Source organism: Genypterus blacodes, unplaced genomic scaffold (genome assembly GCF_046128005.1).
Source record: "Genypterus blacodes isolate CSIRO-AG114 ecotype Tasmania unplaced genomic scaffold, CSIRO-AGI_Gbla_v1 ptg000416l_1, whole genome shotgun sequence".
NCBI lineage: Eukaryota > Metazoa > Chordata > Actinopteri > Ophidiiformes > Ophidiidae > Genypterus > Genypterus blacodes.
Window position 1 is genome coordinate 58,965 of NW_027467188.1, and position 16,036 is coordinate 75,000.

The 16,036-nt window shown below is 48.1% G+C and overlaps 2 protein-coding genes across 5 annotated transcripts in view; both read left to right on the forward strand.

Moving 5' to 3' along the window:
* The window catches only part of col11a2 (collagen, type XI, alpha 2), a 31,537-nt gene extending 29,391 nt beyond the window's left edge, over positions 1-2,146 (forward strand). For all 4 annotated transcript variants that reach the window (XM_076138904.1, XM_076138905.1, XM_076138906.1 and 1 more), the window contains 7 exons: positions 90-125; positions 217-270; positions 473-758; positions 983-1,092; positions 1,215-1,283; positions 1,497-1,733; positions 1,921-2,146. In XM_076138904.1, the coding sequence (XP_075995019.1) occupies positions 90-125; positions 217-270; positions 473-758; positions 983-1,092; positions 1,215-1,283; positions 1,497-1,733; positions 1,921-2,067 (939 nt within the window). In that variant the 3' untranslated portion in view covers positions 2,068-2,146. The remainder of the gene's footprint in view (positions 1-89; positions 126-216; positions 271-472; positions 759-982; positions 1,093-1,214; positions 1,284-1,496; positions 1,734-1,920) is intronic.
* Positions 2,147-8,622: 6,476 nt separating this feature from the next.
* Positions 8,623-16,036, forward strand: part of LOC142989399 (collagen alpha-1(XIV) chain-like) — an 8,524-nt gene continuing 1,110 nt past the window's right edge. The window contains exons 1-3 of the mRNA XM_076138902.1: positions 8,623-8,740; positions 9,568-9,679; positions 14,115-14,231. Coding sequence (XP_075995017.1) covers positions 9,598-9,679; positions 14,115-14,231 — 199 coding nt within the window. The 5' untranslated portion in view covers positions 8,623-8,740; positions 9,568-9,597. The remainder of the gene's footprint in view (positions 8,741-9,567; positions 9,680-14,114; positions 14,232-16,036) is intronic.

Genomic DNA, 16,036 nt, shown 5'->3' on the forward strand with positions numbered 1-16,036 from the left:
TTGACAATGTTTACTCTTTTAAAGCTAAGAAGTGATTCAGCTGCGATCCTCATGTCACCACCACAAACTAAAGTCTGATCTCTTTGCAGGGTCCTCAAGGTATCAAGGGTGCTAAGGGTGCTTCTGTGAGTAAAGTAGAAACTGAGCACAATTTTTCTCCTAAAATGTGTTTTGAGGCTGTGGTGGTTAAATCGTTCCTCCTCCTGCTGTGTTTAGGGAGGAGCTGGACCCAAAGGAGAGAAGGGTGTTCAAGGACCTGCGGGACCTCCTGTAAGTACCTTACATTTGTGAAAATCTTTTGATCAACGTTACGGGACACAAATGTGTGCTTTGTTACTTGGATGTCTGTAAACAGACGACAGGTGTGTGCTGATGGAGCAGCTCTTCTTCACTGCTTCCTAATTTAGTTGCAAACTAAAGGTCTAAAAGCAACTCATGATAATAATAGTTCAAATGCAAACATCCCTCCTAGGGCCCACCAGGCGAGGTCATCCAGCCCCTCCCCATCCAGAGGAGTCCCAAGTCCAAACGCTCCATTGACGCCAGCAAGATGGTCTCTGAATCCGACCCAGACATGCCCGCAGGCGACGCCACCGGCACCGAGTTCATGGTGGGCAGCGAGGGCATGGAAGAGATCTTTGGTTCGCTCAACTCACTCCGGCAAGAGATTGAGACCATGCGGTTCCCTCTGGGTACCCAGGAGAGCCCAGCCCGCACCTGCCAGGATCTGCACCTCAGCCAACCAGACCTCAAAGACGGTAAGCAAGAGAGCCCCAAACTTAACATTCACAGAGAATATTGTTCAGCAACAATTGGGGAAGTCCCCTTAATGTTTTCTTTTAGATGGCAAAAACTCAATGTAAATCTTATTCTACAAATCAAAGAGATCAAGTGAAAAAGTAGTTGAATGAGTGTTCAACTCATCTGTACTTCAACTCTTTATATTTTCCAACTTGGCTCATCTCTCTGACGCCTCCTGCAGGAGAGTACTGGATCGACCCTAATCAGGGCTGCTCCAGAGACTCGTTCAAGGTCTTCTGTAACTTCACAAGTGGAGCAGAGACCTGCCTGTACCCCACCAGCGCTGGCACAGTGAGTCCACCCACAGCAGCACCAACACAAACAATGTCTATGATCCAAATCTAAGGATTCATTTAACCAGATATAAATAGTAATCTGCAGTATATCTAATGATTTCTTTTCTCTGGTGGCAGGTGAAGATGGGCTCTTGGGACAAAGAGGCTCCAGGATCCTGGTACAGTCAATTTGCCACTGGCAGCAAGGTCAGTACCTCCTGGTGACCCAAACACCTGATAGATACACACAGTAAATCAGGAACCAATATGGATCTGGGCCTCAATGTATAAATCTAAATGGCTCGATGTGGACATGGTACCTCATCCCTCCCTTTCTTCCTCCTTCCCTTTCTTCCTCCTTCAATGCCCCATGTTTCTCCTAATCACCTTCCTGTCCCTCTCTTTCCTGCTCTCTCCCAGTTCTACTACGTGGATTCTAATGGCGAGCCCGTGGGCGTCGTCCAGCTGGGCTTCCTGCGTCTCCTGAGTGTGCAGGCCCGTCAGAACCTGACCTACCACTGCCACCGCTCGGTGGCCTGGGCCGACCGCACAGCCAAGAACAACTACAAGAGGGCGCTGCACCTCCAGGGGGCCAACGAGGAGGAGCTGAGCTACGAGACCAACCCGTACATCAAGGCGCCAGTGGACGGCTGCTCCGTGAGTCCCTGCACATCCCTCATTTAGGTTCACAGGAAGGATTAGACATCATGCTGCATGATAGATACTCTATATATAAACTCAGGTCATCCTACTGTGGAGAACATCCCTAAGGTCTCAAGTTATACCATAATATCACAACTCTCTCTGTCTCTCCCTCCCTCCCCCTCTCTGCCCCCCCTCTCAGTATCGTAAGGGCTTCGACAGGACGGTCCTGGAGATCAACACACCTCAGGTGGAGCATCTTCCTCTGCTGGATATCAAGGTGTCGGACTTTGGGGACAGTAACCAGCAGTTTGGCTTTGAAGTGGGACCTGTCTGTTTCCAAGGCTAAACACACACACACACACACACACACACACACACACACACACACACAAACACAGAACAACACACAAGCACACACACACACACACATGCATGCACTTAGAGACACACACAGTAATTTGTAAATTTACTTGTAAATGATATGAACACACACATACTATCCCCCCCCTCACACACACACACACATACACACAGGTGCTCATGTCTGGGGGAAGCGACATCCTCCCGACAGATAACGGACGTCAATAAAGTCAAGAGAAGAAGAGAAATGAAAACTCTCAGCTGGGCGAACGAGCGAGGAGAGAGTTTGTGGAAATAAAACAGTTTTCTTCTACCAGCAGCCAACGCGTCGGCATGACAACGAGAGCGAGCCGGCAACTTGACGCCAGACGCCCCCGACTCAGATCCCCCTCTCACCCTCACCCTCCCCCCCTTTTCCCGTCACCTCCTCTTCCTCCCCCTATAGTGCCACATTTCCACTCTTCATCACGTTCACTCTGCGAGCAACTCGACTCCCGCGACGTCACTCTGTCGCTTCAAACGCCAAAGCTTTGGCTGATTCCCTCGCCTTCACGTGACTCCCTCAGGTCGACGAGGACCGCGAGATCGGGGGGGGGAGTCGCTCGTTCTGTCTAAAGGCAAATGGCCTCGTTCTGGTTCAGACCCAAAGACCTGACGGCCGCGGTGGTGGTGTTGCTCACATGGTAAACGTGGTGGAACTCAAAGCTTTAATACGTCGAAGTGAACCAAAGAAGCAGAGTTTCCGTTTCCCCCCGGAGAATAAATGGAATGGAGCGAAACCTCTGTGTCCGCTTGTTTGATTAATCTGTTTCTGTCTTCTTGTTTCGTTAGTCATTGTCGTGTTCTGCCACACGGTTCTAATAACCTGAACAGGTGACGATGGGGATCTTCACGTTATTGACGTGTTGAGTTCAGGTTCGCAGCCCAAGAGCTCTTTGAACTGCCGACAGCCGTTAGCGGTCTGCCCGGCGTGTTCGTGGATACAGAGATCAGTGGTTCTGTATGTTGTGCTGACGTGTTCAGGCTTCATATGACGCGCCTGTCGGAGCGTCAGGAGTTGGCGTCAAACCTTCTCCCACGGCTCGATCTGCGGTGGTCTGATTGAGCCGCGTGTTGGTTGTGCCTTAACGCGACACTGATCCTCCTAAAACCCTGTATCAGGCTGTCAGATGCATCAGACCCATCTGCTCTTTGGTTTTCCTCTCAGAACTTTTTCTGGCGTTTACATGGAGTTTTCCGAGCGTCGTCAGGGTTTGAATCTGTATATGAATTATTAAGTCCCTCCCTCTTTTCCTCTGCAGCAGCAAATCAAATGCAAACTTCACCCAATGAAACGTGTGGCTAGGTGCTAATCTGACCAAAGAGTTCAACATTCACTTTGAGTTCTACATTTGCTTTCGTCTCTTTTACAGCCTCTACTGGGGAAAATGTGCATTACATTCCATGTGTACAGAAATAGTGATATTCTATTGTATTTATTTAAAACAAACAGGGTGCTTAACTTAGAAAACCAACCACCAAATAACCCAAACTAATGTGGTATGTTTCATTTGTATTTATTACCTGCAGCTCTATTCACTTGCAGCTTCCTGCTTCCTGTCAAAGAACCAAAGAATCTGTGGCCATATTTTATTGTACTATCCCTTTAGTGTTTTCATCGTCTGTACTGTGCTGTTACATGTTGCTTCCACTGTAATGATTAAATGGACTCTCCAGGTCTGTCACTCTCCTTGTTGTTGCCACTGTTTCACTTGGTTTCAGGCCACACGTACGCGCTGCGTCTCGTCCTGCGTTCCCGCGGACGGGACTGGCCGGCACAGAGATCCGGTCCTCGTCTCCTGTCGGTCATTCTGAGGAGGGCGGCTTCCTGCGTGAGCTGCATCGGTTCCACGCAGGCCGCGATGCTACCAAACTAAACAAAAAACCTGTTTTATTTCAACAGCGTTTCAAGCACCTGGCCCCGCCTCCCAAAGTGCTGCCATTGGCTAACAACCCACACTCACTTCCTGCTCCACAGGATGACAACAGAGACCACTATGGAGGAAGAACGACTTATCAAAGACGTTCAAAAACAGCGTCGAGTATACGATGTAAACAGGAAGTTGCCCGATGATAAACTACGCAACCACATTTATTTTTGTAGAAGTTGCTAACGTAATTTAGCTATCTTGTGCTATCTTGTGCTAGCTAGCTTGCCAGTGTTAATGCTCCTTTGACACGTGGTGATGTGAAGCCATCCCAGTGTGGATTCCTTAGTGCCATTTCTTGCCGCATGTGTGAAACTGATGCCACGCCTTGGCAAACATTTTTTTAACATTTTTTTTTTACCCACCTGTATTCCAACAGGAGGGAAGTGATTGCTCTATTGTTGTGTTGTGTCACGTGACAGCGGAATATCGCACAATGTAGTTGTGAGTTCTGGCAGCAAAGCCTCGCCCCTAAACTTCTCGTCGGAAAACGGGTGAGGAAAAAAAATTGCGCTGGCCAAACCGTGGGGCCGAGCAGTGACAAGGAACGCAAGAGCGAGGGAATGGGTCGATCCTAAAATGAAGGAGAAAAAGGAAAAGGGGAAACTTTCCTCAACTTCCTGTGATGTTTGTTATCATGGAGCTTCAGCCGCTTGAATCTGAGCTCATGTCATTGTGGAGATATTTAGCGAGCACAGCGGGGGGGCAGGTGTGCGGGGGAGGGGGAGGGGGGGAGGTGTTGAGGGAGATGTTGGAGTGGAAAGTGGCTGCGGGTTTTGGTTTATTTGTTTGTTTTTGTCTTTTGGATTAAAGCTGTTAATGGGTCAGGATGGAAAAAAGCAGAAGAACCAAATCATTCTGTGAGCGTCTCCAGAGAGTTTGTTTGTTTTCACTGTGCTGACCACAAACATCTCCACACACACACACACACACACACACACACACGGTGCTGAAAAAGAAAAAGTCTGATTTTATAATGTGTGTAAGTAATTTTTTAAATTCTTGTTTCTGTAATATATAATCTTTTTAAAAAGTGCTGCTGGACTCTTGATTTTCTTCCTCCACATTTTACCGCCAACGGCCACAAGATGCCGCTGTTGTTCCTTTCAGGGAGGTTTCCCCTCAGTGTGATTCCTGCCTGGACATGATGAAATATCCTCAACGTTTTGATGGAAATGTGCAAAGTGAAGATGAACCTGAGAAGATGTTTACAGTGTTTCAGCCTCACCACTCACAATCTGAGCTTTCCTCACAAAGGAACAACTTTAATGTCACATAACTGAGGGATGATTGTTCTTTTATTTCCCCTCTAAGTTATTTAGTGATTTATAAATCTCATCCACATGGAACTATTTCCTGCCAGCTGTTTTAATGGCGGACGTTCCCAGGCTTCACCAGCAGGGGGCAGTGAATGTGAAGCAATCAGTGCTGCTGCTTTGATTTGGGGCTGAAATGTTAGAAAATAAAAGAAAGTATATAAAATATAAATAAACATAATAAATAAATATTTAATATGAATAAATACAAATTCAAATAAACATCCTGAATAGTACTCAATAATGAAATGATGTATTTTATTTGTATGATTATTTGAACACAAAATGATCTAAAACAATCCTTAAATTGAATGTGACATAATCTAACTGTAAATGTAAATAACAAAGGAAGATAATCACAAACAGAATTTGTCTTCCTGTCTAGTAAATAAATCATCAGTTGAACATTTGAGTGAAACCTGAGCCTACAAAAGGTTTGAGGTCTATTAAAGACAATTACAGGAGAGTCACATGTTTGAAGTGATGAAGCTTCATCTCATCTTCATCTGGAAGTTTCCCAGCAGAACCGCAGTCGTCTGATTTGAGCCCCTGCCATGCTTGCCTGCAGCGTTTGTGGTTTGCATGCCTTGCTCAGGGGCACCACAGTGCTATTTATCTGCTGGCAGTCCTCTCATTTGCTTCTCTTTCATTTCTCTTTCGGGATCGAACACGCTCGCTGCACTTAGCACTTGTTTACATTCCATCAGCCACAATCTGTGATGTTACAGCCGTGGTTTCATCTCTGTCATCATCTCTTCATCGCTCCACAGCTCTGTCAGGGTACGAGCGCCGCCCCAGCAGCACAAACCCCCTGTCAGCCGTGTCTTTAGCTGCGGCTTTATCAGCTCAACACCACCGTGTATTGCCACGGCAACCAAAACATCTGTAAACTGACTCCAGACTTTCTATCTCTAGACTATTTCATCTTTTCTGTCTGTGTGGCCCCATTAACGCCAAACGATGATGCGATCTACGACGCCCAGATAAGGAAACCCACAAAGTGTAAAGGCCAGAGAGCATTTAACCCCGTAAACCACTCTCCTGAGTAGATCAATGATGTATTATATGAGATGCTGACTGCCAGAATGAGCTCAGTAGAAGACAGAGTTATTTTTCAGTCATACTTTTCCTTTAGGCGCCTTTCATCATGAAATGAGTCTGGGCTCTAAAGTCGCTCAGGTGCAGAAATGGAGCTGGGACTTTATTTGGAGGATGCAGCCTGGCTTCTCTCCTTCTCTCCTTCTCTCCTTCTCTCCTTCTCTCCTTCCCTCCCCGTCTCCTTTCATGTTTTTGTTGAATGTGTCTGAACAAGCTTGCAGCAGCAGGAAGTTCATTTGGGAATTCTCCAATATCCTGAGGAATGTTCAGGAATGTGGGCCGAGGCCGCTCCTCACTGATACGACACACTGCAGTATACATACATACAGTATATACTGTATATATGTATGTATGTATATGTATATACAGTACACATGTATATACTGTATACATATATAAGGTATCACACATACTGATGTTTGGAGAGAACAAGGATGCAAGCAAGAGAAGGAAGAGAAGGAGAGAAGTGAGGGGGGGGGGGCTTTACACTTGATCTCCTGACTCTGTTACCTCTGACCTCTTTGTGACCTGAGCTGTCCATCAGAGCTGTCAATCAGTGGGAGGATTCCCCATGTCAACATGAAAACATCCCAGGAATGAACTGAACTCACTTTCTTTCTTTCTTTCTTTCTCTCTCACACACACACACACACACACACACACACACACACACACACACAGGTTTACTATAGGTTAGGGTCTGATCCTATCCCATCATGCACTGGGAGAAACCTGCACATTTCCTTGTGATCAGCTGTGAGTGTGTGTGAGTTTTACCCATCATCCTTTGCCTCTGAGCCAAATCAAACACAGACACTTTATACGGCTCAGTCAGTCAGTAAGCTGCTGGGACAGGAGCTGTCACTCAAACTCTCATTCACACAACACAACACAACACAACACAGACGTTCATCATCACAAAGTCACAGCAGTTTGACTTTGACTGAATGAACTCTGTGACCTTGAATCTTCAATGTGGATTTCAACAATCAATGCCAGACCAGTCTGTGTTTTTGAGACAGCGCTTATTTGATGATGAGCCTGTTGCCATAACGACGTACTGGTTGTTGGTGTTGGTTGAAATTCATCCTGTGTGAACACCGGGTCACCACGAGATGGAGCAGAGACAGAAGACGTACAGTCCTCAAACCAACGCACACGTAGTTCATTTGTGCCATAGCATGGAGCATGGAGGAAACGCTGCCCCCTGCTGTACACACGGAAAACAGCAGGACTTACCACCGCTACAAAAGCTTCATCTCTGATCTAAAGACGTAAAGACTTTGACCCGATCAGATCAGATGGACCAGAACAAGCAGGCAGGAGGTCACGGGTTCACACGGCTCAACGTGAGCTCAGGCCACGATATCACCATGGCGATGACACGATGAGGACATGAAGCTCTACAGGTCAGGTTGGTTGGTGTGTGTGTGTGTGTGAGTGAGAGCTCGGAGGTCTAAACTCGTTTGTGGCTTTGGTTTAAACTAAATTTGCAGTTTTACGACGGAGCAACGTGACGTGAACTCTGAGCCCTCAGCGCTCTGACATGGAGCCGCCGGCACAGATGAAGAAGATTCCCAAAGTGTCATCTCCAGTTTGTAGCCGGGGGTAACGCAGATCCACCCCATATCCCAGCAGCCTCTCTGCCTCTCTGCCTGCCCGCCTGCTGCTCACACACGCACTCACATTAAAGCAGCTCAAAGGAATGAATCGCTGCAGGGACGGAGGGCGAGCGAGGCGGGAAACACCCTTCAGTCCTGCAAGTCTCAACTCAGAGAGGAGACGCCGCGCCAACAGGAAGCGCACACAGAGACACAGGAAGCTCTCCTCTCCTCTCCTCCCTTCACATTAAGAGACCTTTGCTGTAGCCGTGTTTGAACTTCATACTCAAGCAACAGCATCTGATTTGAGTTTGGCCTGGAGTGTAAAAGTGGGCGGAGTTTAATCTGGAACACCCTCAGATCGTAAATCCATATAAAGTTCTGGTGTGGTTTTGCTCTGCAGGGATCAATGAGAAAGTGTCAATCAATCCTTAATTGGAAGAAATAAACTTTTACTCTCTCACCTCCTCTCACTCACTTCAGGTTCCTTTAGGATTTTATTTTGAAGGTCTTCATCTTAAATTGTGCGTCTGTGTGCAGCTTGACCCTGTGCAGAGAGAGAGAGAGAGAGAGAGAGACACACACACACACACACACACACACACTCACACAGACAGTGCAGTTGGTTGTCAGAGGGTTTCGATCTTCTGGCTGGTGGAGGAGAAACATCTGAGCAGGTACTCACCTCCTCTTCTCCTCCGCTTTTGGATGCTTCTTCTTCTTCTTCTTCTTCGCGCACCTGTGCTTAGTGACACTTCCGCTCTTCTCATTTAGCGAAAACTCCTGCGCGCTTCGTGTTCTCACTCTGCGCCCCGCTGCTCTTCTTCTCCTGAGAGGTAAAGTGATGTGTTGCTTCAGGTGTGTGTGTGTGTGTGTATGTGTGCGCGCGCGCGCGTGTGTGTGTGACGCATGTTGGAGCTTTAGAGCAGAGGTCTCCTGAAGGGTCTCGATCCTGGTTCAGGTCCTCAGGTGGATCCAGACCTGCTCCATATTCTAACTTCAATATTCTGTGTTTCTAAAGTATTTGTTTTATTCTCCTGATATTTTAACTCTCTACTCTACTGTCTCCTTAAGTCTCCATGGAGACAGAGGTGTTGATATGACATCATACATATCAAGTGTTGACTTTCTTACTTTACATCAGAGCTGTGGAGGGGAAAGGGTTAAAACATTTGATGATCCAAACCTGCTTCACAATAATTTACCCTTGGGATCAATAAAGTACGTTTCTTCTTCTTCTTCTTCTTCTTCTTCTTCTTCTTCTTCTTCTTCCTCTTCTTCTTCTTCTTCCTCTTCTTCTTCTGCTCATCATTCTAGTTGTTTTTAGATGTAATTGTTTTACATTCATATATTTCATGTTTAATATCTGTGAGGCTTTAATGCAGAGTGGAGTCAGAGCGCCACCTAGTGGAGATGTTTGATTGAAGAGTGATCAATCAGAACCTGCAGACTGATCAGAATGACAATGATGTGTCTCCCTCCTCTTCCTCCTCCTCTTCCTCAGGTGCATCCAGTCCTCTCTGCTGGTGTCAGGATGAGCTTCCCGCTCAGACTCAGCCTCTGCCTGCTGGGCTTCTTTCTCGTCTCCCAGTTCCCTCAGCCAACGCAGGGTCAAGGTAAGGACCTGCTGCCAACCTGCCGCCCACTGCAGGGCCACACAGGGTCACAGGGGGCCACAGGGGGCCACACAGGGGGCCACAGGGGGCCACACAGGGTCACAGGGGGCCACACAGGGTCACAGGGGGCCACACAGAGCCACAGGGGGCCACACAGGGGGCCACACAGGGTCACAGGGGGCCACACTGGGCCACAGGGGGCCACACAGGGCCACAGGGGGCCACACAGGGGGCCACACAGGGCCACAGGGGGCCACACTGGGCCACAGGGGGCCACACTGGGCCACAGGGGGCCACACAGGGCCACAGGGGGTCACAGGGGGTCACACAGGGCCACAGGGGGCGTGGTTTCATCTGCACACAGAGAAGTGAAAGTGAAACTGTGCACCAATATTCACATTTATATTTAAAAACACAGCAAACAGAATTCATTTCAGCTGAGACTAACTGAGTTCATTCTGGCAGTCAGCATCTCATATAATACATGACTGATTCTGACTGCTGACCTGGAGCGCCCCCTGCTGTGGAGGCACTGTCTCTCTGTCTGTCTGTCTGTCTGTCTGAGCTTTGATGTGCAGCTTCGCCACTGCAGAGCAAATCTACAGCGTTTTTCTGAAATCGAAAACTGTGGAACCAAAACTGTTGCTCCGTTGTTAACACTTTGTGTGAGGTGTATCCAGGTGTGTGTGTGTGTGTGTGTGTGTGTTACTGTGTCACCAAAGTCCCCATTAACTCACTGAACTAACGTCACATGAAAGTGTAACATCAGCGTTTTCCCCTGTAACTCTGTTTCCTCTTTCCAAAGTCTGAATTTCTCATCTATTTGACTTCATTAATTATTCATTCACACACACTTATTAACTCACACACTTATTAACACACAGCCGGACTGGTTAACTGTCATTAACCCTTTGAGGCTTCTGACGGAGGAGCGCTGATGTTGTTGTTGTAGCTTTGGCTCACAGCTCCTCCAGGACGAGGAGGCCGACAGGTCACGACTCGACCACGCATGACTATAGATCAGCCGCTGATCTGAGTCAGCCCTCAGTTCCTGTCTGTCTCTGTGCTCTGGAACATTCTGCTGAGGGTCGTCGTGAAAAAGTCAAACAAAAAAATCACAGCTCTGCATTTTATTTTGAAAATCCTACACTTGGCTCCACTGTAATGTGCACAAACTGTTTCATTTGCATAATGGTGTTAGATGAAACACAATTATCCCTAATTATGATTGCTACTGCGTGATGTGGTTACTTCCTGTGTGTGAGCGGAGAGATCACACACATTACTCTGCTGAGTGACTTATAAATGCATCAGTGAGGACAAAAGCTGAGACTGACTGACTGACTGAGGCTTCTGCTGCTTCATCACCGTAAACCTGATCAGACAGATGAAGGGTTAACGTTGTGCTGGGTTCAGAGAACAGGAAGTGTCGGCCATCAAAGCTTCAATTCAATGATTATGATGATTGTTTTGATTTTATAGTCGGTAAAATTAAAAAGTAGTAATTCAGACCTGTAACAATCACAATGATAATAAATCATCATAACTTAACCTGATGTTTGCCACAGAGCAGTAAGTGAACGTTCACATGTGGTGACCTTTGGTGACCTTTGGCAGAATGAGAGTGCTCTTCAGATTATTATACTTTTTAACAAATCCTGACCGATGTTTCTCTTATTTTGAAGCAGTATTAAATATTCTGTGAGATGAAAAATACAAGGGATGCTTGAACAAAACCATTAATGATTCATTTACTTTGTGATGAAGGGCAAATAAGGTCGTCTCAAAAACCCCAGCTGAGCTCGCTCACATCAGCTGGGGTTTATTTTCCAAACGCTTATTTGAGGTGATCCTGTTGTCATAACAACAAAGGTACGACATGCAGTCAGCCGTCAGGTATCTGTAATAATACACGCGTGTGTGTGTGTGTGTGTGTGTGAGAAATCAAACGACTGAAGCCCCGCTCTTACTACTATTGCAATAGATACATAATTCATCAATACACACATGAATGCACACACACACACACACACACACACACACACACACACACACACACACACACACACACACACACACACACACACACACACACACACACACACACACACACACACACAGGTTCACACTGCCAAACAGACAGAATATCGCGAAATCCGTTTCTGGTATCATTTGGGATGGGAGCGTCGTTCTCCAGACGGGAGAACTTCCTCTGTGTTTCCGAGGCGACGAGCTAAACTCCAGTGAATCCACGCCGACGTTCTCAGGTTGGTGAGATCATTCCACTTTTCTTTTCTTGTGCATTTACACACAAACAGTTTGCCTGCTGGTGGTTCAGGGCGGGTTCAGGTCGGGTTCAGGTCGGGTTCATCCTCCCCGGGCTCAGCTTCCTTGGCTCACCTACACAAGAGTCCTGCTGCAGCCGGAGAGGCAGCCGGCCCAGACCGCCTGCTCACTGTGGCTGTGTGGCTGAGCTGCCTCTCTCTGCCTGCAGTGTGGCTCTGTAGGGACCTAAAGAAGTGGGCGGGGCCGACGGCCGACCTCTAAACGAGGACACAAACGCACACGAGGAGTTTGTGGGACCGGCTTTGCTTTACGTCAGAGCGGATCGGGTCGGGGAATGTGCGGCGTCGGCATGTGGCAGATGGATGTGGATGTGGATGTGGCGTGATGGGATGTGGCGCTGGTCCACATGTTTGTTTGGTAAAGCAGAACTTTACAAAGGCCTCACACCTGCCAATCAATCTGCGGTGCTGCAGGGAAGAACTACTGTTCTGTTCCCCGGGTGGTGCTGGAGGTTCATGCACAGGTGGAGGCTCCTGTAAAGAGGATCTGGATGTAGTACAGCTCAGTAGATGGACTCTGGACTCTGGACTCTGGACTCTGGACTCTGGACTCTGGACTCTGTGGTGAACAGCGCTGTGCAGAAGTCGCCTTCATTTAACTTCAGTGTCAGACGATACCTCAAAGGAGGCGGCGAGCTAAAGCTAAGCTAAGACGCTCAGTCACGTCTGCAGTATGAGACTGAAGATGAGAAGAGATTGGTAGGGGGGTGGCTACTGTCCTTCACCTCAGAGAGGACGGAGGAGGAGCTCAGCATGATGAAGACTCTTCAGTCTTTCCTGACACTGAAGTTAAATCATCTTGCAGATTTGCAGGCGTGACTTTAGTGCGGCGCTGTGCGTGTGAACACTTCCTGCTGCAGGCCGACGGGAATGGAGGAACTTCCTATTCCAGCCTCTTTCCCTTTGGTTTCCTTCCTCACATTCTCTCCATCTCTCCTCGTCCTCCTCTTCCTCACGCAGGTCAACAGTCCTCTGCTCACAATCTGACTCAAGCTAAAGAAAATCAGAGATAAATAAATAAATATATTACAAACACAATTTTAAAAAACGCCAACATTTTTTAATCAAATCTACCAAACTCACCAAGCAAAGAAGAAAAGCTACAAATGTTCTGTTACACTAGAAGAAGAAAGTAGAGAAGAATGTTCTCTCTTCAGTGGTGTGAAGAGGAGGAAGAGGAGGAAGAGTAGGAGCATGTGTGCTGTGTATCCTCCTGCTTGGATGAGATACACGCTCCTTCTTCACGCTTCCTTCTTTCCTTCTTGGTCCTCAGACGTGAGCGAGCGGCGCTGAGCTCTGGAGGGAGTTGATTCAGTCTAGAGCGTCCTGTCGCTCTGCAGCTCAGCATCTGCTCACAGCCGCTCAGCCTGACACACACACACACACACACACACACACACACACACACACACACACACACACACACACACACACACACACACACAGAAAAACAAACACACACACACACAGGCACACACACACACAGAAAAACAAACACACACACACACACACACACACACACACACACAGAAAAACACACACACACACACACACACACACACACACAGGCACACACACACACACACCCACACACACACGCACACACACCCACACACATACGCACACGCACACGCACACTCTCACACACACACACACACACACACAGAAAAACAAACACACATACACCCACGCACACACCCACACACACACGCACACACACCCACACACACACGCACACCCACACACACGCACACGCACACACACGCATGCACACACACACATTTCTACAGTTTGCCTCATTAAACTCTGAACCTACAGAACAAATCCAAAGTAAATTCAACCTAAATCTGAAAGTGAAAAGTCTTTAGGTTTCCGGTGGAATTTTGCCTTTAAGTTGAGAACCAAAGTGACCTCCTTCCTCTGCCTCTGACCTCGTTTCCTCTCCTCTCCTCTCCTCTCCTCTCCTCTGCTCTCCTTCCTGCTGTCACCTGCATGACACAAACCTCAGCTCCTCAGGGTTCTTCTAGCTCAAATCATCTCCATCTGCCAGTTTACCTGTGAAGACCTTCATGTTCTCTTTCTCCGTCCAGTCTCATCGCCCAGGAGGTTTCGAGCCAAAGTGCTGGAGTCGGGCCAACTGAGCGTGTCGTGGAAAGAGCCGAGAGGAGAGTTTGAGAGCTACAGGCTGGAGTTCAGCTCAGAGCCAGGTGAGACCTCCAGAGACCCCCAGAGACCCCAGAGAACTCCAGAGACCCTAGAGACCCCAGAGACCACCCAGAGAACCCCAGAGACCCAGAGACCCCAGAGACCCCTAGACCCCAGAGAGACCCCAGAGAACCCCAGAGACCCTAGAGACCCCTAGAGACCCCAGAGACCCCCCAGAGACCCCCAGAGACACCAGAGACCCCCCAGAGACCCCCAGAGACCCCAGAGACCCCCCAGAGACCTTCAGCCTCCAGAGAACTTCAGCTCCTCTGCAGTTTGACTTTTCTGACATTTTCCACCACAAAGCAAAAACAACCTTAGAACAAAACAAATTCTTCAAATGTTTTAGACAAAAGCTGAAAACCAAGATTCAGAATTTAGATTCTGAATCTTGGTCAAAATGATCTTCTCAGTTTTTCTGCTGAAGGAAACATCTGGATCCAGACTGACGGCGTCTAAAGAAGCTTAAAGTCTCACATTCAGGTTAATCACTGTGATGAAGTGAGACTGTGTGTGTGTGATTATAGTGATGAAGACGCTCCACGGCTCACTTAGGGTTCATTGGCGTTGGCATTCTGAGTCATGTGACATTAGGGGCGTGGCCCATGTTTGCTCTGACTGACAGGTGTCTCTGTTAAAGGAAACACTTTGCTCTCTTTGCTTTGTGACTTTGTGTGGTTTTGGTTTTGGATGATGACATCACTCTACATCTCCCAGCTTACATCATCAAATCTCCCAGTTACTCCCAAGTTTAGTGAAATCACCCAAGCTACATTTATAAATTCTGTATTCCTCCACAAAATGGCCGACTCTATGGCAGCTTCACGAGGTCATGTGACTGCACGAGGTCATGTGACTTCACGAGGTCATGTGACTTCACGAGGTCATGTGACACGTGACGCCACTTCAGACGTCCTCCGCCGCTTTAACGCCTCAAGCTGGATTTGCAATGAGCTCCAGCTGCAGCAGGCGCTGGGTGGGACTGGCGTGCGTCCTCACTTCCTCTTCCTCCTCCTCCTCCTCCTCCTCCTCCTCCTCCTGTGGTTGATGTTCCTGCTGGGATGTTTTATGGCGTCGCTCTGGGCGGCAGGCACTTAAATCTGTCTCACTGTTATGATTGAACGCTCCTGCGGTTCAGTTTGACTCACAATACAGAGGTGAGCCAGCGGTTCCCAAGATAAGGTCTGCGGGCCAGGAGGGGCGACATGAGGCTTCTTTCCCTCTCTAGACTGGATCCTGAGTACAGACAACAGAGACCTGAACAGTTCCCACTCCTGGCTTGTGGAGTCTGGAGCTCATCTGTGTGTTTCTGTCATTTCCCATCATGCTCATGGAGGCGTCAAACCTCTGCTGCGTCGCTGCTCAGCGCCGATCTGCTCGCAAAAAACCCAGAAGGAGAGGCGGACTGAGTCCAGGGGGGCGAGCAGCTCTGTAAGCTCTCAGAGCTCTCTGACCCTGGAGCCTTCACAGAGTTAAAATGCTACCCGGCCTCGTTGCTTCGCTGCTCTCTCCACATGTTGACTTGTATGTTGAGGTGTAACACTCCAGCCTGTCGCCCTGCTCTGAGGGCGTGTCCACACAGATCACCGCTCTGCTGCACGACGCCTCTGGCCAGCGTTCGCTTAGGAAGGAAACCAAAGTACCAAAGATTTAAACCTTAGCATTAGAGCAAACCTCCTGAGTGAAGAGGAGACACCTTCTCCCCCGAGGCTCAAAGAGGAAGAGTGACAGGAAGTTCATTCAATCAACAGCAGGGAGATTAAAGCTCAGCTCAGCTGGTCTGAATGTACCTCAGGATGAGAAACAC